General features: G+C 45.6%; 1 protein-coding gene across 1 annotated transcript in view; it reads right to left on the reverse strand.

The window, feature by feature from the left end:
- LOC128660039 (oocyte zinc finger protein XlCOF6-like) overlaps positions 1-10,770 on the reverse strand; it is a 172,514-nt gene extending 161,744 nt beyond the window's left edge. Inside the window, exon 1 of the mRNA XM_053713635.1 lies at positions 9,429-10,770. Within this exon, the coding sequence (XP_053569610.1) occupies positions 9,429-9,447 (19 nt within the window). The 5' untranslated portion in view covers positions 9,448-10,770. The remainder of the gene's footprint in view (positions 1-9,428) is intronic.
- Positions 10,771-24,883: the final 14,113 nt, after the last annotated feature.

Below are 24,883 nucleotides of genomic sequence, written 5' to 3' on the forward strand. Positions count from 1 at the left end.
AAAATCCCCCATCACACATTTAGATAGAGAGCACTGTCCTTTGACAGGCCACAATAGGATTACAGTACTTAAGATAACAAGTTTACAAGTTCATCTTATCAATTAGCAGTCTGGCTCCAGAGGTGATTAGACAATGGGATTTGTTATCACTAAACTTAGAGCTGAGGCCAGCAAATGTGTAATTAGACAATAGTTTCTAAAAGCTGAAAAAAAAAGAGTTAACTCTTTATGAAATGATACTTGTTACGGTTTTCTTGGAGCCCTTCTTAGGCGCTGGCTTGCTGGTTCAGGCATTGCTGCTGGGAAATAAGCTCTTCACAACAAAATAACTAATGCTTCTGTAACAGTGCTCCCTTTCTGTGGAACACTCTGGCAGACACGGTCTGACCCCTTTTCGGGGCAGACTAAGGCTGTCCAGACCGCTGGTTATGCAGGGCTGAGGTCGGTTTGTCTGGACAACCCGTCGGCGTTGCCATTCTGTTTCCCAGGTCTGTAAGTAATGGTGAAATTGAAGGGTTGCAACGATAAGCTCCAACGTAATAGCCTGCCGTTATCTCCAGAGACCCGGTTCAGCCACACCAACGGGTTATGGTCGGTGACCAGAGTGAACTCCTGACCATATAAATAGGGAGTCAATTTCTTTAATGCCCACACCAAAGCCAAACACTCCTTTTCGACCGCTGCATAGCTGACTTCGCGGGGCAGGAGCTTCCGGCTGATGTAGGCAACTGGATGCTCCCCTCCATCTTCGCCTACTTGGCTGAGGACGGCTCCCAGCCCGAACATGGAAGCATCTGTATGGACGATAAAACGTTTGTTAAGGGCTGGGGCCACCAAGACAGGAGCGTTAATTAGAGCATTTTTGAGAGCCTGGAAAGCCGTTTCACAGTGGGGAGACCACAGGACCTGTCGAGGTAAGTTCTTCTTGGTCAAGTCAGTCAGGGGTTTGGAAAGTGTGCTGTAGTCTGGTACGAACCGTCTATAGTACCCTGCCGTGCCCAGGAAGGCTAGGACCTGAGTCTTAGTGATGGGGGTGGGCCAATTGGCGACAGCTTCTATTTTGGCCAGCTCTGGTCGCTGCTTTCCACACCCCACCCGGTGACCCAGGTACTGTACCTCGGCCATCCCAAAGTGGCATTTTTCTGGCTTCAGAGTCAGGCCAGCAGCCCGGATCTGATCCAGAACCATTCCCACATGAGCTAAGTTGTCCTCCCATGACTCACTGTGGATCGCTATGTCGTCCAGGTAGGTGCAAGCAAAACTCTGGAAGCCATCCAGGAGCCTATCCACCAAGCGCTGGAATGTAGCTGGGGCATTCTTCATCCCAAACGGCATTACCCTAAACTGATATAAGCCGAATGGGGTGACGAATGCCGACTTGGGGATAGCCTCCGGGGCCAGGGGAATCTGCCAGTAACCTTTGCAGAGGTCAATAGTGGTCAGGTAATTTCCCCTGGCTATACGATCGAGTAGCTCGTCTACCCTGGGCATAGGGTAAGCGTCCGTCACGGTATTTTCATTGAGCCTCCGATAGTCTACGCAGAACCGGGTGGTCCCATCTTTCTTGGGCACCAAGACAACTGGGGAGGCCCAGGGACTATCGGAGGGCTCAATTACCCTGAGCTGGAGCATCTCATCGATCTCCTTCTTCATTCCTGTCCTAACTGCTTCGGGGATTCGGTACGGAGCCTGGCGCAAGGGAGCTTGTCCCGGAGTATCTACCTGGTGGGTGGTTAAAGTAGTGAACCCTGGCTTCGGGGAGAAGGTGAGGTGTTTGGACTGGAGGAGTTGGTTGAGCTGCTCCCTTTCAGTGGGGCTAAGTCGGTCCCCTATCTGAACCTGCGCCACTATACCTGTGGGGAGGCTCTTTTCTAATAGGTCTGGAATGGGTAAACTGTCGGGGTCTTCCTGAGGGGAACAACATACGGCCGTCACGTTCTCTGGTCGCTCAAAATATTCCTTGAGCATGTTTACATGGAATGTCTTTCTAAGATTGTTGTCGTGGCAGCTAGCTATCACATAAGTGGTGTCTCCCCTTTTCTCTACGATCTGGTAGGGACCCTGCCAGGACGCCTGCAATTTGTCTGTCTTCACCGGCTTAAGTACTAACACCTTTTGTCCTATGGTGAAGATTCTCTTTCGGGCCCCCCGATCGTACCATACTTTCTGTCTTCTCTGGGCCAACTGGAGATTAGCCCGCACGGATTTGGCTAATTGCTCCATTCGGTCCCTGAGTTCCAGCACGTATGGCACAATGGGGACACCGTCAGCCTCCATCTCTCCCTCCCAGTGCTCCCGGATCAGGTTTAGGGGTCCCCGTACCTTTCTTCCGTAGAGCAACTCGAAGGGAGAGAACCCTGTCGTTTCCTGGGGCACCTCCCGATAAGCAAATAGGAGGTGCGGCAGGAAGCGTTCCCAGTCTCGGTATTCCTGAGTGAACGTCTTGAGCATTTGCTTGAGGGTCCCATTGAACCTCTCACACAGCCCGTTCGTCTGGGGGTGGTATGGGGAGCTCAGGAGGGACTTAATTTTGCAAACCTGCCAGAGTTGTTGGGTCAATTCAGCCGTAAATTGGGTGCCTCGGTCGGATAGGATTTCTTTTGGAAATCCTACCCGGGAGAACACCTGTACTAGTGCATTCGCTACCGTATCCGCTTGTATGTTGGATAGGGCGACAGCCTCTGGGTACCTGGTAGCATAGTCCACTACGGTAAGAATGTATCGCTTACCGGAGGGACTAGGGGTAGCCAGTGGTCCCACTAGGTCAATAGCAACCCGGCTGAAGAGTTCCTCTACAATGGGCATATTTACTAGCTGGGCTTTAGGGTGATCGCCTCGCCTTCCTACTCGTTGACACACATCGCAGGTGTTACAGTAAGTTCTAACGTCAGCGTGCACCCCTGGCCAAAAGAACGTGTGAGTAATGCGGTGTAGGGTACGGGTAACGGCTAGGTGGCCTGCTAAGGGGATGTCGTGGCCTATTTTGAGGATTTCTTGACGGTATTTGTGGGGCACTACCAGCTGTCGCCTACGCTGTCCCCTTTTCTCTGTCCAGCGGTATAGTTTCCCTTTTTCCCATAAGAATGTTTCGTTATCTGCCCCGCCCCCTCCGGTCTCTGCTCGTTCCCGGTACTTTTGTAAGGTCGGGTCAGTCTTAGACTCTGCCTCGAAAGCATCTGGGGTGTCCCAGGGTATGGGGCCTAACCTGTCAGGCAAGGTCGGGGTAGGTCTTACCTGTGTCTCCCGCACTGGTGAGAGCTCTCGCTCCGTCCGGGCTTGGGCCCGTGTAGTCACTGGGTCCGCCTCGTTGTTGCATACTGGAGCATAGGCAGAAGTCATGGGGCCCAAATCGTTGCCCAGTAGTACTTCGGCAGGTAAATTATCCATTAGGCCCACGTTCACAGCCCCCTTTCCCGCTCCCCAATCAAGATGCACTTTAGCTGTTGGAATTTTGTACACATCCCCCCCCGCCACTCTAACGGCCACAGTCTGTCCGGATCGCTTGTGCTCTGGCACCAAATGACTCTGTACCAGCGTGATAGTAGCCCCTGTGTCTCGCAATCCCTCGGTAGATCGCCCCTCGAGCCATACCCTCTGCCGATGGTGCTGGCGGTTATCTGAGGCAGCATATACAGGGTCTGCCTCGTGAAGCGGCCCCACATATCCCTCCATAGGGGCCTCTTGGTTAACACAGAGGGCCCGGGCCGGACGATAGGACCCAGAGGGGTAATTGTAATTCCTGGGTGTCTGGTGCGTATTAAGGGGGCAGCTAGCCATGAAATGCCCTGGTTGCTTGCATCGGTGGCAAGTCGGTCTGGGACGCTCAGAGCTGTTATTGGGTGGTCCTGAGTGTCGGACGGGCCCTGTGGGCACCGGGGCTCGGAATTCAGCACGAGGGGGTGCACGGTAAACCTCTCTGGGTTCGACCCGTGCTGGAGCTCGGTAGTTCGTGGGTTCGTGAAGACGGGAGTCATAATGTTCATCGGCCAATTTGGCTGCTTCTTCTAAGGTAGAAGGCCGCCTGTCTCGCAGCCATTCCTTCCCTTGCTGTTCCATGCCATTATAAAAATGTTCTAAGAGAAACAATTGTAAAATTTCCTCCCCAGTCACCGCTTTACTTCCGCTCAGCCAGTGATTTGCCGCTCTCCGCATTCGGTGCGCCCATTCCATATGGGTATCGTTAGGCTTCTTTTCCATGCCCCGAAACTGTCGGCGATACGTGTCCGGAGTTACAGCGTACCGTCGCAACAGTGTCTCCTTAACTAGCTCATACTGTGTCACTTCCTCAGCACCCAGAGTACGAAAGGCTTCCAGGGCTCGCCCGGATAGTTTCCCAGACAATATCGTGGGCCACTCTCTGTTGGGAATCTGGTGCAGGGCACATTGCCTTTCGAAGTCCGCCAAATATTCATCAATCCCTGTCTCGCTCTCTAGGAAGGGTCGAAATGCTGCATAGGGTATCTTGGGCCTCCCAGCATTTTCGACAGGGATGATTACCTGCGGGGCTTCAGCATTGCGGTGTGCGTTCGCTAGGTTGAGTTCGTGGGCTCGAGTCTCTCGTATATCCTCGTCCGCCTCCGCCATCAACTGCTGTACCAATTCCATGGAGGGGTTCGGCCCGTATAATGAGAGCCTTTCCCGAACAATCCTGGTTTTTTCGTCACTAATCGTGGTCGGTGTTTCCGCCATTGTGAAGCTCTGATCCAGTTCGGTCAATTCTGCGATCAGCTCTCTCCTCGGCCGGTTGCTGGCGTACCCCCCTCTGCTTTCAAGTAAATCCTTTAGGGTTGTACGCTTCAATTTTTCGTAAGCGCTCTCCATCCATTCTGTACCTCTCCTAGGAAATCCAGGAAAATCCCGCCGCTGCCGCCAAATGTTACGGTTACCCTTAGTCTCGCTGAGAGATGGACCGCTTAGTAGCCTGGATCCCTATTGCTAAAGAGGGGAGAAGCTGCTTTCCATAGTATTCTATATGAGTCTCGCAAATATAGAATAATCTCCCTTAGCTGCAGTACAGCTAGGATACCCTTCTGCCCACAAAAACGAGTCAACGCTGCGATTGAGGGTCAAACAAGAACTCAGGACTGGGATGCCCAGCCTGCTTTTTATTAAGGTTACATGCACACAGGGCACTCCCAGGGGGAGAGGGGGGGGGAAGCACAAAATCCCCCATCACACATTTAGATAGAGAGCACTGTCCTTTGACAGGCCACAATAGGATTACAGTACTTAAGATAACAAGTTTACAAGTTCATCTTATCAATTAGCAGTCTGGCTCCAGAGGTGATTAGACAATGGGATTTGTTATCACTAAACTTAGAGCTGAGGCCAGCAAATGTGTAATTAGACAATAGTTTCTAAAAGCTGAAAAAAAAAGAGTTAACTCTTTATGAAATGATACTTGTTACGGTTTTCTTGGAGCCCTTCTTAGGCGCTGGCTTGCTGGTTCAGGCATTGCTGCTGGGAAATAAGCTCTTCACAACAAAATAACTAATGCTTCTGTAACAGTTACAGCATCAAATCTTTGTAAAAAACACAATTTTAGCAAAGGCTTGTTCCCATTAGCAAAGGATAACTAACCCTGATAGCAGAAAAAAAGGGTTACAGAATAAACGTTTTTTTATCACAGTCAACTACAATCTCACAGCTCTGCTGTGAGGATTACCTCCCTCAAAACAAGTTTTGAAGACCCCTGAGTTCTGTAGAGATGAACCGGATCATGCAGGAAATACAATGAGCTTCTGACTGAATTTTTTGATGCGTAGCAAAAGCGCCAAAAAAGGCCACTCCCCCTCACACACAACAGTGAGAGAGATCATTAAACTGTCATAAATTAGATCAAGCAACTGCCAAGTGGAAAAAAATAGTGCCCAAACATTTTATTCACCCAGTACCTCAGAAAATGAAAACGATTTTACATTCCAGCAAAAAACGTTTAACATAAATTAAGAGTTATTAAAAAGCCTGTTGCCAGTCCCTGCAAATTAGGCTAAAGTCTTATGTACACAGTGCAATTCCAGTGAAGTACCATTCCCCAGAATACTGAAGTGTAAAATATACATACATGAGAGCCTGATACCAGATGCTGCTACTGCATTTAAGGCTGAGTTTACATTATATCGGTATGGCAGGATTTTCTCATCAATTCCATTGTCAGAAAATAATAAGCTGCTACATACCTCTTTGCAGATTAATCTGCCCGCTGTCCCCTGATCTGAAGTTTACCTCTCCTCAGATGGCCGAGAAACAGCAATATGATCTTAACTACTCCGGCTAAAATCATAGTAAAAACTCAGGTAGATTCTTCTTCAAATTCTACCAGAGAAGGAATAACACACTCCGGTGCTATTATAAAATAACAAACTTTTGATTGAAGGTATAAAACTAAGTATAATCACCATAGTCCTCTCACACATCCTATCTAGTCGTTGGGTGCAAGAGAATGACTGGGAGTGACGTAGAGGGGAGGAGCTATATGGCAGCTCTGCTGGGTGAATCCTCTTGCACTTCCTGTTGGGGAGGAGTAATATCCCAGAAGTAATGATGACCCGTGGACTGATCACACTTAACAGGAGAAAACTTTATTAGTTTAATAATATTTACTGCAAAATTAAGCAGACAAATCAGTGGGGGTTCTGGGGTGGGGAACACTCACTGGGAACAAGGTAGTCATTTAAGTGTACTTATGGGTGTTCCATGAGCGAGGTCAGGGAAGGGGAAGTTGGAGTTGCAGTTGTTCTAAGTTCAGAAGTCTGAGGTTAGCCAGTTGTTTGACATGATCGGTCTAAAAGGACAGAGGGGGGAGTAGTATTTTCTTTCATGTAATTGGCAAGAGTTCATGAGCTAGTGACGTATAGGAAATACATTCCTACCAGGAGGGGCAAAGTTTCCCAAACCTCAAAATGCCTATAAATACACCTCCCACCACACCCACAGCTCAATTTTACAAACTTTGCCTCCTATGGAGGTGGTGAAGTAAGTTTGTGCTTGATTTGAAAACTACCTCTGCTGATAGTTTTCAGTACGGGTTTGGCTACCTGCTATATGTGGATGGGTATCTTTGATAAGTATGTATCATTATTTAAGACACTCTCAGCTATGATTTGCCGCTTTATGTATTAATATAAAGTTTTAAATATAAGTATGTTACTTCTATTTGCCATGAGTCAGGTCTACAGGTGAAACTCGAAAAATTTGAATATCGTGCAAAAGTTAATTTATTTCACTAATGCAACTTAAAAGGTGAAACTAATATATGAGATAGACTTATTACATGCAAAGCAAGATAGTTCAAGTTGTGATTTGTCATAATTGTGATGGTTATGTCTTACAGCTCATGAAAACCCCAAATCCACAATTTCAGAAAATTAGAATATTGTGAAAAGGTGCAATATTCTAGGCTCAAAGTGTCCCACTCTAATCAGCTAATTAAGCCATAACACCTGCAAAGGGTTCCTAAATGGTCTCTCAGTCTGGTTCAGTAGGAATCACAATCATGGGAAAGACTGCTGACCTGACAGTTGTGCAGAAATCCACCATTGACACCCTCCATAAGGAGGGAATGCCTGAAAAGGTAATTGCAAAAGAAGATGGATGTTCCAAAAGTGCTGTATCAAAGCACATTAATAGAAAGTTATGTGGAAGGGAAAAGTGTGGAAGAAAAAGGTGCACAAGCAGCAGGGATGACCGCAGCCTGGAGAGGATTGTCAGGAAAATGCCATTCAAAAGTGTTGGGGACTTTCACAAGTAGTGGACTGAGGCTGAAGTCAGTGCATCAAGAGCCACCACACACAGGCGGATCCTGGACATGGGCTTCAAATGTCGTATTCCACTTGTCAAGCCACTCCTGAACAACAAACGTCAGAAGCGTCTTACCTGGGCTAAAGAAAAACAGACCTGGTCTGTTGCTCAGTGGTCCAAAGTCCTCTTTTCTGATGAGAGCAAATTTTGCATCTCATTTGAAAACCAAGGACCCAGAGTATGGAGGAAGAATGGAGAGGCACACACTGCAAGATGCTTGAAGTCCAGTGTGAAATTTCCACAGTTTGTGTTGATTTAGGGAGCCATGTCATCTGCCGGTGTTGGTCCACTGTGCATCATTAAGTCCAGGGTCAACGCAGCCATCTACCAGGAGATTTTGGAGCACTCAATGCTTCCTTCCGCAGACGAGCTCTATGAGGATGCCGACTTTATTTTCCAGCAGGACTTGGCACCTGCCCACACTGCCAAAAGCACCAAAACCTTGTTCAATGTGGGATTACTGTGCTTTATTGGCCAGCAAACTTGCCTGACCTGAACCCCATAGAGAATCTATGGGGCATTGCCAAGAGAAAGATGAGAGACATGAGACCGAACAATGTAGAAGAGCTGAAGGTCACTATTGAAGCATCCCAGTCTTCCATAACACTTCAGCAGTGCCACAGACTGATAGCTTCCATGCCACGCCGCATTGAGGCAGTAATTGCTGCAAAAGGGGCCCATACCAAGTACTGAGTACATACAGTATGCATGCTTATACTTTTCAAAGGTCTGATATTTTGCTATGTACAATCCTTGTTTTATTGATTGCATGTAATATTCAAATTTTCTGAGATTGTGGATTTGGGGTTTTCATGAGCTGTAAGCCATAATCATCACAATTATGACAAATCATGGCTTGAACTATCTTGCTTTGCGTGTAATGAGTCTCTCATATATAGTAGTTTCACCTTTTAAGTTGCATTAGTAAAATAAATGAACTTTTGCACGATATTCTAATTTTTAGAGTTTCACCTGTATGTATATTTCCCTCTGCAGACTATCAGTTTCAGTATGGGAATCATGTTTTAGGAAGTTTATTTTCTTACCTGGGGTATAGTCTTTTTCAAATTGACTTGTTTCTCTTTAATTTCGAAGGCAAAATTAGGCTCGTGAGGTCGCAAAATGCTGTAATTTATTGCGTCATTCTGGGCGCGAGAATTTTTTGGCGCGAATGTGCATCTATGATGACGCAAGTTTGTCATTTCCTGCGTCTTTGTTGATGCCAGGTTGTTTGGCATGAAGTTGCGTCGGTCATGACGCAAGTTGCGTCATTTACGGATGTTTGTTGGCACCAAAAAAAATGTTACTACTTCATTTTGCGTCATGCGCCAAAAAATTTGGTTTTATTTTACCCCACTTCCTATATGCCTCTTGCTTTCTTTATGCTCAGAGGGCTATGCTGTTTGCATATTTTCCCATTCCTAAAACTGCTATATGAGGAAATTGAATATTTTGTCTAAATGTTATTTTTTCTTTTACATTTTGCCCTGACTCTCATCCCAATGGGGGTTGCTCCTTCTTTATAACTGTCACAAATGTACTTAAAAGATGCAGATATAAATATAATAGTTTATATTTGTTTAATGAGTGATCTAGTCTAAAGTCAGCATAATACCTATTTTACTCACCTAACACATATGAGTTCATGCTGATAACAGGCTCCTATGTCTGTGCTCAGGAAGAAGGTTCCCTTATTCACTCCAGTTACATCAATACCTGATATCTCTCAGTGCTCTGGCCGTGTCTGTAAAAAGTATATTAAATGGTTTAGACAGATAATAATAAATAATGGCTCTCATTAACTGTACGTATGGTATAATTAAAGGCACACATAACAAGTCATGTGATACAGATCAGCTGATTAGGTTATTACATATGTGCTATTGATTCAGCACAAGCATTTAGTAGAGTTAACACTGTTGTGTGTTATAATTGCCCCTTAAAGGGATATTAAAGTCCAAATTAATATTTCATGATTCATATAGGGCATGTAATTTTAAACAACTTTCTAATTTACTTATATCATCAAATTTGCTTGGTTCTCTTGGTATTCTTAGTTGAAAGCTAATCCTAGGAGGCTCCTGTGCTAATTTCTAAGCCCTAGAAGGCTGCCTCTTATCTAAATGCATTTTACATTTTTTCACAGCTAGAGGGTGTTAGTTCATGTGTTTCATATACATAACATTGTGCTCATGCACGTGGAGGTATTTAAGAGTCAGCAAAAAATTGCCTGAAATGCAAGTCTGTCAAAAGATCTGAGATAAGGAGGCAGCCTGCAGAAGCTTAGATACAAGGTAATTACAGAGGTAAAAAGTATATTTCTATAACAGTGTTGGTTATGCAAAACTAGGGAATAGTAAATAAAGGGATGATATATTTTATCAAACAATAACATGTTGAGTGTTTACTATCACTTTAAATATGAATCTTCCCAGATCTATACAACAGAATGGTAGAAAATCTATTTATGAGTGAGGCCATAGCACAACTTTACAAATATATTATAATCTTTGTTTTCTGTCATTTATAGAAAACAATATTTTCTCCTGAAATAAATTTTAAATATAATTGGTTTAAATATAAGTTAAATTGGATACTGCAGTATTGGTATTGTACTTCCTACTGATTCTCACTGTCAGACATTTTGTATTTGTCATGTGCTCCACCCTCCGTCCTTTAACTTCTCTTGGTCAATACTGTGCTGTCTTAAATCACACTGCAATTGGGTATGAGAAAGAGGCACTAAAATGTTCATTTCAATTGCTATCGTAGATATAGAAAAGAAAAGGAAGTGTTTGTGTTTATATAGAGTGATAATATGATGAGATGTTTTTTCAACAAGTTCAGTCCATTTAAAAGGACCATAACATATAGAATTACAAAACAACAGATGCATAATAAAAACACAATGCAATAACATTTACTATTAATTTAAAAAGAGCAATAGATTGTTTTCTGATAAATGCAGTTCTGCACCTGTACCATGTGACAGCTATCAGCCAATAACAGACTCATATTTTTATATAATGTGAACTCCTGCATATGCTAAGTAGAGTAAAGAGAACAAACGGAGTCTCTATAGAAGTGCGCAAATGATCACAGCATGTGGCAGATGGCGGATTCAGCAACCAGCAATCCAGGCAGCTCTCTTAGAAATTGTAGATGGACGTCGGGAACCTGTGGATGACAGATGGAAGAGGCGCCTCATGGGACAAGTATCGTCTTGAGCAACAGAGGAGAACAAAAACAGCGGACCCCCCACACAGAGTATTACTCACAAGAGCGGCGGTACAAACGTGTACCCAGACAAACAGGACGGAACCAAAAGTCGCCCGTCAGACAGGCGTAAGCTCGGTATGCTAAGGCAGACGTCACTCAGCAGACAGCGTCAGAGTCGACCCAGCAGGGGAACCAATGGAGTTGAAGGAAACTCGGCAAAACAGACCTCCAGAAGGGCTAGACGTAATTTTCTAGAGAACCTGATAGGATAGAAATAGAATGGGCAACAAACCGATTCCCTGATATGCAGATCACAAGATATTTATGATTAGATCAGTATATGTGATGAGACTGATACAACAGGGCCATAAGCTGAGTGATATTTATTACTGGAGCAAATAGCAGCTTCACACTAATATTAAATGAAAATGGTTTATCTGGGCTCTACAGTTAATTCTAAACCTATAGGGAAATACAGGATTCTAATTGGCTGATACTTAAAAATCTGTTGCTCATTGGATAACAGGAGCAAAGCAACCCCCACAAATGTAGTATTGGACAGACCTCCTCAAGCTTGAAAACTGCTATAAATCATTAAGTATTAAATTAGCTTTTTGAATCAAAGAACTAACAATAAATTCATCAGCACAGCATGAAACATATAGAAAACAAATTAAATAAGTACAGTTGAGTTTTTGTTTTACATAAAATCAGTTTCTTATATGAAGTAAAATCATTTATCTTTATCATAACAAAATACATAACAATATTTTCTCATCCTATATAATAAAATGCCAAGTGTGTTTGTCCGAAGCTGTCATGCGCAGTAGAGACTGCGCGCGAGGACAAACACACCTGGCCTTACAACTAACCTGGCGTGATGGAGTGGGCGTGGCTGGGTGGATGCAGAGTGGGCGTGACTGGGCAGGTGCATCGTGGGCGTGTCCGGGCATAACATGGGCATGGTTGGACGGTCGTGACATTGGCGTGGCTGAGTGTGATGTGGGTTGGGCCGGCTCCAGCTGCTAAGAGTCTAGAGACAGAAATGTGGGATAGAGAGAGCAGAAGAGGGCGGATAGAGAGAGGGGGAGAGAGACAGCAAAAGAGAGAGGGGGAGAGAGTCAGCAAAAGACAGAGGGGGAGAGAGACAACAAAAGACAGAGGGGGAGAGAGACAGCAAAAGACAGAGGGGGGAGAGAGACTTCAAAAGAGAGAGGGGGAAAGAGACAGCAAAAGAGAGGGGGAAAGACAGACGGCAAAAGAGAGGGGGAGAGAGAGACAGCAAAAGAGAGGGGAGAGAGACAGCAAAAGAGAGGGGAGAGAGACAGCAAAAGAGAGGGGGAGAGAGAGACAGCAAAAGAGAGGGGAGAGAGACAGCAAAAAAAGAGGGGGAGAGAGACAGCAAAAAAAGAGGGGGAGAGAGACAGCAAAAGAGAGAGGGGGAGAGAGACAGCAAAAGAGAGAGGGGGAGAGAGATAGCAAAAACATAATTTATGCTTACCTGATAAATTTATTTCCCTTGTAGTGTATTCAGTCCACGGGTCATCCATTACTTATGGGATATATTCCCTTCCCAACAGGAAGTTGCAAGAGGATCACCCAAGCAGAGCTGCTATATAGCTCCTCCCCTCACATGTCATATCCAGTCATTCGACCGAAACAAGACGAGAAAGGAGAAACCATAGGGTGCAGTGGTGACTGGAGTATTAATTAAAAATTTAGATCTGCCTTAAAAAAGACCGGGTGGGCCGTGGACTGAATACACTACAAGAGAAATAAATTTATCAGGTAAGCATAAATTATGTTTTCTTTTGTTAAGTGTATTCAGTCCACGGGTCATCCATTACTTATGGGATACCAATACCAAAGCTAAGTACACGGATGATGGGAGGGACAAGGCAGGAACTTAAACGGAAGGAACCACTGCCTGTAGAACCTTTCTCCCAAAAACAGCCTCCGAAGAAGCAAAAGTGTAAAATTTGTAAAATTTTTAAAAAGTGTGAAGCGAAGACCAAGTCACAGCCTTGCAAATCTGTTCAACAGAGGCCTCATTCTTAAAGGCCCAGGTGGAAGCCACAGCTCTAGTGGAATGAGCTGTAATTCTTTCAGGGGGCTGCTGTCCAGCAGTCTCATAGGCTAAGCGTATTATGCTACGAAGCCAAAAGGAGAGAGAGGTTGCCGAAGCTTTTTGACCTCTCCTCTGCCCAGAGTAAACGACAAACAGAGAAGAAGTTTGACGAAAATCTTTAGTTGCCTGTAAATAGAATTTCAGGGCACGGACTACGTCCAGATTATGCAAAAGTCGTTCCTTCTTTGAAGAAGGATTAGGACATAATGACGGAACAACAATCTCCTGATTGATATTCCTGTTAGAGACTACCTTAGGTAAAAACCCAGGTTTAGTATGCAGAACTACCTTGTCTGAATGGAAAATCAGATAAGGAGAATCACAATGTAAGGTGGATAACTCCGAGACTCTTCGAGCCGAGGAAATAGCCATCAAAAACAGAACTTTCCAAGATAAAAGTTTAATATCAACGGAATGAAGGGGTTCAAACGGAACTCCTTGAAGAACTTTAAGAACCAAGTTTAAGCTCCACGGAGGAGCAACAGTTTTAAACACAGGCTTGATCCTAGCTAAAGCTTGACAAAAGGCCTGGACGTCTGGAACTTCTGCCAGACGCTTGTGCAAAAGAATAGACAGAGCAGAAATCTGTCCCTTTAAAGAACTAGCTGATAAGCCCTTTTCCAAACCCTCTTGGAGAAAGGACAATATCCTTGGAATCCTAACCTTACTCCATGAGTAACTCTTGGATTCGCACCAATACAGGTATTTACGCCATATCTTATGGTAGATTTTCCTGGTAACAGGCTTTCGTGCCTGTATCAAGGTATCAATAACTGACTCGGAGAAGCCACGCTTTGATAGGATCAAGCGTTCAATCTCCATGCAGTCAGTCTCAGAGAAATTAGATTTGGATGATTGAAAGGATCTTGTATTAGAAGGTCTTGCCTCAAAGGTAGAGTCCATGGTGGACAGGACGACATGTCCACTAGGTCTGCATACCAGGTCCTGCGTGGCCACGCAGGCGCTATCAGAATCACCGATGCTATCTCCTGTTTGATCTTGGCAATCAGTCGAGGGAGCAGAGGAAACGGTGGAAACACATAAGCCATGTTGAAGAACCAAGGAGCTGCTAGAGCATCTATCAGCATCGCTCCCGGGTCCCTGGACCTGGAACCGTAAAGAGGAAGTTTGGCGTTCTGGCGAGACGCCATGAGATCCAGTTCTGGTTTGCCCCAACGATGGACCAGTTGAGCAAATACCTCCGGATGGAGTTCCCACTCCCCCGGATGAAAAGTCTGATGACTTAGAAAGTCCGCCTCCCAGTTCTCCACGCCTGGGATGTGGATCGCTGACAAGTGGCAAGAGTGAGACTCTGCCCAGCGAATTATCTTTGAGACTTCTAACATCGCTAGGGAACTCCTGGTTCCCCCTTGATGGTTGATGTAAGCCACAGTCGTGATGTTGTCCGACAGAAATCTGATGAACCTCAGTATTGCTAGCTGAGGCCAAGCTAGGAGAGCATTGAATATTGCCCTTAGCTCCAGAATATTTATTGGGAGGAGTTTCTCCTCCTGAGTCCAAGATCCCTGAGCCTTCAGGGAATTCCAGACTGCGCCCCAGCCTAGGAGGCTGGCATCTGTTGTTACAATCGTCCAATCTGGTCTGCGAAAGGTCATGCCCCTGGACAGATGGACCCGAGATAACCACCAGAGAAGAGAATCTCTGGTATCTTGATCCAGATTTAGTAGGGGGGACAAATCTGAGTAATCCCCATTCCACTGACCTAGCATGCACAATTGCAGCGGTCTGAGATGCAGGCGTGCAAATGGCACTATGTCCATTGCCACTACCATTAAGCCGATTACTTCCATGCACTGAGCCACTGACGGGCGTGGAATGGAATGAAGGACCCGGCAAGCATTTAAGAGTTTTGATAACCTGGCCTCCGTCAGGTAGATTTTCATTTCTACAGAATCTATCAGAGTCCCTAGGAAGGAGACTCTTGTGAGTGGTGATAGGGAACTCTTTTCCACGTTCACCTTCCACCCATGCGACCTTAGAAATGCCAGAACTATCTCTGTATGAGACTTGGCAATTTGCAAGCTTGACGCCTGTATCAGGATGTCGTCTAGCTACGGAGCCACCGCTATGCCTCGCGGTCTTAGAACCGCCAGAAGAGAGCCCAGCACCTTTGTAAAGTTTATCGGGGCCGTAGCCAACCCGAAGGGGAGAGCTACAAACTGGTAATGCCTGTCTAGGAAGGCAAATCTTAGGAACCGATGATGATCTTTGTGAATCGGTATGTGAAGGTAGGCATCCTTTAAATCCACCCTGGTCATGTACTGACCCTCTTGGATCATGGGTAGGATAGTCCGAATAGTTTCCATTTTGAATGATGGAACTCTTAGGAATTTGTTTAAAATCTTTAGGTCCAAAATTGGTCTGAAGGTACCCTCTTTCTTGGGAACCACAAACAGATTTGAATAAAACCCCTGTCCTTGGACTTCCGGTGGGCGGGCCAAGGAGCAGGCAGCTGAAGTGGAGAGCTCCGGAGAAACTACAGCATTAATGGGCTTTTTGCACTATTTTATCCCACTCAGCTTGCCCATAACTGACCCTTGCATAACCCAAGTGCATTACAGCCTTAACACATAAGGTGTTCGGCATCTCCCGCACAGGCGACAGACAACTCGCCCCCACCGTTAGCAGTTAGCACATGGAAGTGCGCCATTACATATAGCAAGGCAGTGGACTGTAGCACCGCTTTAATCTAACATCTGCCAACACTAATCTCTGACCTTGTTTAAAGGAGATACTCTTCATGGAGGGACACTCCAATGTTACCTTCATCATTGCTGAGCTGAAAGCCGCACTTCTGCCTAAAATAGACTGTCTTCTAACATCCTGCGCTACTCTATGCAACATGGTGAGAGCAACGGAACAAGCTTGTCAGCAAAAAAAGCACTCCTCCAACCCTACCCCTCAGGATACAGCACACAGCTTAACAGCATACCCGGGGGTGGACGGAGACTCGGAATCTTCAGATCCTGCATGGCGGGAAGAAGAGGCGGTTACAAAGAGGACCGGAGCGACTCCCTCCTGCATGAGCCTGCCGACACCCGCCAGAGAGCAAATTGTAAGATCAGAGAAAGGCTCACTGACATCTCTGCTGGCCCACTTGATATTCAATATAGCTCCGGACATAGTTTCTCAGCCGACTCTTAAGGGAGAAATCGCTCACGTCTATGCTACTGGTACCGCCATAACTAAGGAAGAGCCAGTGTACTCCCAGCATAAGTCCAATGCTATATCTGAAACCCTGTATACCTATCCTGCTTCCCGAATAAAAAGTACGCCTATACGGTTATCCAGCAACTCGGGAGATGCCAGACTTCTCAATAGGAACAGGGATCATACAAGGCAAGACCCGCAGGTTATGTGTGTGTGGGGTTTGCTCTACAACTGTTCAACAGGAACATACGCTGCTCCTCTGAAGCACCATTATCTATCTCTAACCCGTATGGGAATAGGATGATTATATTACCTGGCCTCACTCAGCGGATGCTGGGTCACAGTTACATAATATGGACCCATTTGAGCATTGTCCATAATATACCTGAATAGCTTCTTACTTATGAAAGCTTCTTATCTATTTTTATCTAAGCTTTTTCTGAACTGATTAAGACTTTGGGTATATATACCTGCTAGATTTTTTTTTTTCACTGACAAATATGTTTAGTGTTATGTTACTTGTCTTCTTTTGTTTGTGTTTTCTTAGCACTTTATTTAGGGTTTGCCCCTCAGGGACAGTGGTGAATGAATAAAAGGAAATTAAAAACAAAGGGGGGGGGGGGGATATAAAGCCTCAAGTACCGGTGAAACATATTACAACTAGGTACCTAATTGTTCCTCTTTCTCTTCTTGAGTGGGTGAGCTATATATTATGCTAGATATGTGACACGCTATGTTTTGTGACAGTCTGACTGTATACTTCATATAATCCTGCACTAACCCCTGATAACATGTCTAGAGAAGGCTAAGGCTATAAACATCTAAAGATTGGAACAACTCCTTATCAAAGACGATAGATTTCGTTTTATATGGCATGTATAAATCTCTAATGGACCTTTAAAAAAAAAAAAAAAGGGAAAGATTATTAAGTGTACCACTTGCTATAGTAAACCTCTGTTTTATATTCATGTAATGGGATTACATTACTTGCACTACACAGGACTGAAGGATACTGGGTCATCATGCCCTTAACCATTATTGTCATCTACTCTTATTAAGATCTTTAAGATATTCCCTAAACTGAGGGAGATTAACCTGCCTGCTTTCTCATAATAATGCTACTTCCCTAAAGCAACTCTGCCGGTTTCATTTTAATTATATGTCAATTAGATCTATCTCTACGTCCTGTGATAGGCTTTACCAATATCAATTTATGGCAAGATAATGTTATTTATCGGGCACTTGCTGCTATGGGATTATTCTGCTCAATTTCCCACATCACCATTGTTAACACAGTCCTCCAGTGGTACAGTATAGCATAATGCACCGGACATGCCAAATTGCCATTTACCCTGCACCACCATTGTTTCTTAGTCTATAATCTATAGTCTATAACTTAAAATTTTGTAATAAAATGGAACATATCCTAATGTCAATCATTTGTATGCTGAATTCGAGAACGATATTCTTACAAAGTGTCACTGACTATTAGATATGGCATGTACTCATCTACGCCTCCCAGAAAAGTTGACTTGCAAAGAGGGCCAGTTATACCCAACTATGATAGAAAAGGCCCACTCCCTGGGGGACTACATGTTTACATTTTTGTTTTTGTTTTCGGTTGCTTATGTGTTTTGTTTGTGTGTTGTTATAAAGTTAAAAATTAAAAAATGGGAAACTGTTATATCCTATGCCTAAAATGGGATTCATATAATTCTCCTCTCATAACTTTATATACAGATTGCAATCCCACTTTGTTACTACTATTCAAATAGGTACTGCAATTGTTTTGGCGCTTTACTTGATATACAGCCATCAATATTCTGTATTTTATCTAGCTATTGTTTCTTGCTAATATACATGTATCTGTATTGATATCTTACGTTTCTCAATAAAAAGATATTTAAAAAAAAAAAACCCCTGTCCTTGTTCCGTCCGCGGAACTGGGTGGATCACCCCCATTACTAGGAGGTCTTGTACGCAACATAGGAATGCCTCTTTCTTTATCTGGTTTTCTGATAACCTTGAAAGATGAAATCTCCCTTGAGGAGGAGAAGCCTTGAAGTCCAGAAGATATCCCTGAGATATGATCTCCAACGCCCAGGGATCCTGGACATCTCTTGCCCACGCCTGGGCGAAGAGAGAAAGTCTGCCCCCCACTAGATCCGTTTCCGGATAGGGGGCCATCCCTTCATGCTGTCTTAGGGGCAGTAGCAGGTTTTCTGGTCTGCTTGCCCTTGTTCCAGGACTGGTTAGTTTTCCAGGCCTGTCTGTAACGAGCAACGGTTCCTTCCTGTTTTGTGGCGGAGGAAGTTGACGTTGCTCCTGCCTTGAAGTTTCGAAAGGCACGAAAATTAGACTGTTTGGCCTTTGATTTGGCCTTGTCCTGAGGTAGAGTATGACCCTTACCTCCCTTAATGTCAGCGATAATTTCTTTCAAGCCGGGCCCGAATAAGGTTTGCCCCTTTAAAGGAATATTAAGCAATTTAGATTTAGAAGTCACATCAGCTGACCAGGATTTAAGCCATAACGCTCTGCGTGCTTGAATGGCAAATCCGGAATTCTTAGCCGTTAGTTTAGTTAAATGTACAATGGCATCAGAAACAAATGCATTAGCTAGCTTAAGTGCTTTAAGCTTGTCCATAATTTCATCCAATGGAGCTGAGTGAATGGCCTCTTCTAGAGACTCAAACCAGAATGCCGCAGCAGCAGTGACAGGCGCAATGCATGCAAGGGGCTGTAAGATAAAACCTTACTGAACAAACATTTTCTTAAGGTAACCTTCCAATTTTTTATCCATTTGAACCGAAAAAGCACAACTATCTTCCACCGGGATAGTGGTACGCTTAGCTAAAGTAGAAACTGCTCCCTCCACCTTAGGGACCGTCTGCCATAAGTCCCGTGTAGTGGCGTCTATTGGAAACATTTTTCTAAATATAGGAGGTGGGGAAAAGGGCACACCAGGTCTATCCCACTCCTTCCTAATATTTTCTGTAAGCCTTTTAGGTATAGGAAAAACATCAGTACACACCGGTACTGCATAGTATCTATCCAGCCTACATAATTTCTCTGGAATTGCAACTGTGTTACAGTCATTCAGAGCTGCTAAAACCTCCCCTAGCAATACACGGAGGTTCTCTAGCTTAAATTTAAAATTAGAGATCTCTGAATCCGGTTTCCCTGGATCAGATCCGTCACCTACAGAATGAAGCTCTCCGTCCTCATGTTCTGCAAACTGTGACGCAGTATCGAACATGGCTCTCGTAGCACCAGCGCGCTCTATTCTTACCCCAGAGCAATCGCGCTTGCCTCTTAATTCTGGCAATTTAGATAATACTTCTGTCAGGGTATTATTCATAATATTAGCCATGTCTTGTAAGGTGATTTGTATGGCCGTCCCTGATGCACTTGGCGCCACAATATCACGCGCCTCCTGAGCGGGAGGCGAAGATACTGACACGTGAGGAGAGTTAGTTGGCATAACTTCCCCCTCATTGTCTGGTGATAATTCCTTTATAGATAAAGGCTGACCTTTATTATTTAAAGTGAAATCAATACATTTAGTACACATATTTCTGTGAGGCTCCACACTGGCCTTTAAACATAGTAAACAAACAGATTCATCTGTGTCAGACATGTTTAAACAGACTAGCAATAAAACTAGCAGACTTGGAAAACACTGTAAATAATTTTACAAGCAATAAAGAAAACGCTACTGTGCCTTTAAGAAGCACAAAAAAACTGTCACAGTTGAAATAACAATGAACCAAATCAGTTATAGCAATCAAATTTTCACAGTAAATGTATTAAGTTAGCAGAGCATTGCACCCACTTGCAAATGGATGATTAACCCCTCAAAACCCAAACGGCTCTTATAAGCAAAAAAAAAAAAGTTTTTTAATACAGTCAAAAACCACTGTCACAGGTCTGCTGTGACTGATTACCTCCCTCAAAATGACTTTTGAAGTCCCTTAAGCTGTCTGGAGACGGCCTGGGTCATTCAGAAGGAAGCAGGAAGACAGAGTCTGAATTTTTACTGCGTCAAAAAAGCGCTAAAATAGGCCCCTCCTACTCAATATTACAATATTGGGAGTTTCAGTTAACTGTTTCTATGCAGAAATATCGGTCAGCCATGTGGAAAAAATTTATGCCCCAACAAGTTATATCACCAATGTACCTCACAAAACGATTAAACATGCCAGCAAAATCGTTTTAAACATCCTTTTTTTTTTTTTTAAGGAGTATGTATCTCTATTGATAAGCCTGATACCAGTCCTCTGCATTTAAGGCTTATAACATCCCTTCAGTAGTAATAGCATTTTCTCAGTCAAATTCCATTCCTTAGAAAATTACTTTACTGTATATATTTAAACCAGCCTGCTAACAGTCGCTCTCACTGTATTAAAGGCTTTTAATTACATTACATCGGTATCAGCAGTATTTTCTTAGTGAATTCCATTCCTTAGAAAAATAATTTACTGCACATACCTTGTTTGCAGGGTTCCCCGCACGCTATTCCCTTTCTGAAAGTTACCCCACTCCTCAGAATATGCGAGAACAGCCAGTGGATCTTAGTTACTTCTGCTAAGATCATAGAAAACGCAGGCAGATTCTTCTTCCAAATACTGCCTGAGAACAAACAGCACACTCCGGTGCCATTTAAAATAACAAACTTTTGACTGAAGAAATAAACTAAGTATAAAAACACCACAGACCTCTCACAACGTCCTATCTAGTTAAGTTGCAAGAGAATGACTGGATATGACATGTGAGGGGAGGAGCTATATAGCATTTCTGGTTGGGTGATCCTCTTGCAACTTCCTGTTGGGAAGGGAATATATCCCATAAGTAATGGATGACCCGTGGACTGAATACACTTAACAAGAGAAAGAGAGAGGGGGAGAGAGACAGCAAAAGAGAGAGGGGAAGAGAGACAGCAAAAGAGAGAGGGGGAGAAAGACAGCAAAAGAGAGGGGGGAGAGAGACAGCAAAAGAGAGGGGGGAGAGAGACAGCAAAAGAGAGGGGGAGAGAGACAGCAAAAGAGAGGGGAGAGAGAGACAGCAAAAGAGAGGGGAGAGAGAGACAGCAAAAGAGAGGGGGAGAGTGACAGCAAAAGAGAGGGGAGAGAGAGACAGCAAAAGAGAGGGGAGAGACAGCAAAAGAGAGGGGAGAGAGAGACAGCAAAAGAGAGGGGGAGAGAGACAGCAAAAGAGAGGGGGAGAGAGACAGCAAAAGAGAGGGGGAGAGAGACAGCAAAAGAGAGGGGGAGAGAGACAGCAAAAGAAAGAGGGGGAGAGAGACAGCAAAAGAGAGAGGGGGAGAGAGACAACAAAAGAGAGAGGGGGAGAGAGACAGTAAAAGAGAGAGGGGGAGAGAGACAGCAAAAGAGAGGGGGAGAGAGACAGCAAAAGAGAGAGGGGGAGAGAGACAGCAAAAGAGAGGGGGGAGAGAGACAGCAAAAGAGAGGGGGGAGAGAGACAGCAAAAGAGAGGGGGAGAGAGACAGCAAAATAGAGGGGAGAGACAGCAAAACAGAGGGGGGAGAGAGCGAGCAAAAGAGAGGGGAGAGAGAGAAAGCAAAAGAGAGGGGGGAGAGAGAGAGAGCAAAAGAGAGGGAAGTGAGAGAGAGAGAGAGAGAGAGAGCAAAAGAGGGGTGAAAGAGAGAGCAAAAGAGAGGGGAGAAAGAGAGAGCAAAAGAGAGGGGGGATAGAGAGCAAGGGGTGGGACCGCTGTACTGCAAAAAATGGCCCGTGTAAACAGGCTTTAGGACTAGTCCTATAATATAAAAGGCCAAGTGTTTTTGTCCAAAGCTGTCATGCGCAGTAGAGACAGTGTGAGGACAAACACACCTGGCCTTTACCTGATCTGCTGTTTGCAGCATGGTGCGGCGAAAGTTGGCGTGGCCGGATGGGGCGGGGCTGGCACGAGAGAGGGGAGGGAGATAGAAAGAGAGGGGAGAGACAAGAACATATGGGAAAGAGCTAAAGAGAGGGGAAAGAGAGAGCAAAAGAGAGGGGGAGAGAGCAAAAGAGAGGGGGAGAGATAGCAATAGAGAGGGGGAGAAAGAGCAATAGAGAGGGGGAGAGAGAGCAATAGAGAGGGGGAAGAGAGAGCAATAGAGAGGGGGAAGAGAGAGCAATAGAGAGGGGGAAGAGAGAGCAATAGAGAGGGGGAGAGAGAGCGCAAGAGAGGGGGGAGAGATCAATAGAGAGGGGGAGAGAGAGCAATAGAGAGGGGGAGAGAGAGCAATAGAGAGGGGGGAGAGAGAGCAATAGAGAGGAGGAGAGAGCAATAGAGAGGGGGGAGAGAGAGCAATAGAGAGGGGGGAGAGAGAGCAATAGAGAGGGGGAGAGAGAGCAATAGAGAGGGGGGAGAGAGAGCAAAAGAGAGGGGGGAGAGAGAGCAAAAGAGAGGGGGAGAGAGAGCAAAAGAGAGGGGGAGAGAGAGCAAAAGAGAGGGGGGAGAGAAAGAACAATAGAGAGGGGGAGAGAGAGAGAACAATATAAAGGGGAGAGATACAGAGCAAAAGAGAGGGGGGAGATACAGAGCAAAAGAGAGAGAGAGCGCAAAAGAGAGGGGGGAGAGAGAACGCAAAAGAGAGGGGGGAGAGAGAGAGCAAAAGAGAGGGGAAAGAGAGAGCAAAAGAGAGGGGAAAGAGAGAGCAAAAGAGAGGGGGAGAGAGAGCAATAGAGAGGGGAAAGAGAGAGCAATAGAGATGGGGAAGAGAGAGCAATAGAGAGGGGAAGAGAGAGCAATAGAGAGGGGGAAGAGAGAGCAATAGAGAGGGGGAAGAGGGAGCAATAGAGATGGGGAAGAGAGAGCAAAAGAGAGGAGGAGAGAGAGCAATAGAGAGGGAGAGAGAGAGAGCAATAGAGAAAGGGAGAAAAAGCAATAGAGAGGGGGGGAGAGAGCAATAGAGAGGGGGAGAGAGAGCAAAAGAGAGGGGGAGAGAGAGCAAAAGAGAGGGGGAGAGAGAGCAATAGAGAGGGGGGATAGAGAGCAATAGAGAGGGGGAAGAGAGAGCAATAGAGAGGGGGGAGAGAGCAATAGAGAGGGGGAGAGAGAGCAATAGAGAGGGGGAGAGAGAACAATAGAGAGGGGGGAGAGAGAGAGCAAAAGAGAGGGGAGAGATACAGAGCAAAAGAGAGAGAGAGAGAGAGAGAGCGCAAAAGAGAGGGGGAGAGAGACCGCAAAATAGAGGGGGAGAGAGCACAAAAGAGAGGGGGGAGAGAGAGAGCACAAAAGAGAGGGGGGAGAGAGAGAGCACAAAAGAGAGGGGGGAGAGAGAGAGCGCAAAAGAGAGGGGGGAGAGAGAGAGCGCAAAAGAGAGGGGGGAGAGAGAGAGCGCAATAGAGAGGGGGAGAGAGAGAGCAATAGAGAGGGGGAGAGAGAGCAATAGAGAGGGGGAGAGAGAGCAATAGAGAGGGGGAGAGAGAGCGCAAAAGAGAGGGGGGAGAGAGAGTGCAAAAGAGAGGGGGGAGAGAGAACGCAAAAGAGAGGGGGGAGAGAGCACAAAAGAGGGGGAGAGAGCACAAAAGAGGGGGGGGAGAGAGAGTGCAAAAAAGAGGGGGGAGAGAGAGAGCACAAAAGAGAGGGGGGAGACAGAGAGCGCAAAAGAGAGGGGGGAGAGAGAGAGCGCAAAAGAGAGGGGGGAGAGAGAGAGCGCAAAAGAGAGGGGGGAGAGAGCAATAGAGAGGGGGAGAGAGAGCAATAGAGAGGGGGAGAGAGAGCAATAGAGAGGGGGAGAGAGAGCAATAGAGAGGGGGGAGAGAGCAATAGAGAGGGGGGAGAGAGCAATAGAGAGGGGGAGAGAGCAATAGAGAGGGGGAGAGAGAGCAATAGAGAGGGGGAGAGAGAGCAATAGAGAGGGGGAGAGAGAGCAATAGAGAGGGGGGAGAGAGCAATAGAGAGGGGGGAGAGAGCAATAGAGAGGGGGAGAGAGAGCGCGAGAGGGGGAGAGAGCACAAAAGAGGGGGGGGAGAGAGAGCAATAGAGAGGGGAGAGAGAGCAATAGAGAGGGGGAGAGAGAGCAATAGAGAGGGGGGAGAGAGCAATAGAGAGGGGGGAGAGAGCAATAGAGAGGGGAAAGAGAGAGCAATAGAGATGGGGAAAAGAGAGCAATAGAGAGGGGAAGAGAGAGCAATAGAGAGGGGGAAGAGAGAGCAATAGAGAGGGGGAAGAGGGAGCAATAGAGATGGGGAAGAGAGAGCAAAAGAGAGGAGGAGAGAGAGCAATAGAGAGGGAGAGAGAGAGAGCAATAGAGAAAGGGAGAAAAAGCAATAGAGAGGGGGGGAGAGAGCAATAGAGAGGGGGAGAGAGAGCAAAAGAGAGGGGGAGAGAGAGCAAAAGAGAGGGGGAGAGAGAGCAATAGAGAGGGGGGAGAGAGAGCAATAGAGAGGGGGAAGAGAGAGCAATAGAGAGGGGGGAGAGCGCAATAGAGAGGGGGAGAGAGAGCAATAGAGAGGGGGAGAGAGAACAATAGAGAGGGGGGGAGAGAGAGAGCAAAAGAGAGGGGAGAGATACAGAGCAAAAGAGAGAGAGAGAGAGAGAGAGCGCAAAAGAGAG

The sequence above is a fragment of the Bombina bombina genome, chromosome 5 (genome assembly GCF_027579735.1).
Source record: "Bombina bombina isolate aBomBom1 chromosome 5, aBomBom1.pri, whole genome shotgun sequence".
Taxonomy (NCBI): Eukaryota; Metazoa; Chordata; class Amphibia; order Anura; family Bombinatoridae; genus Bombina; species Bombina bombina.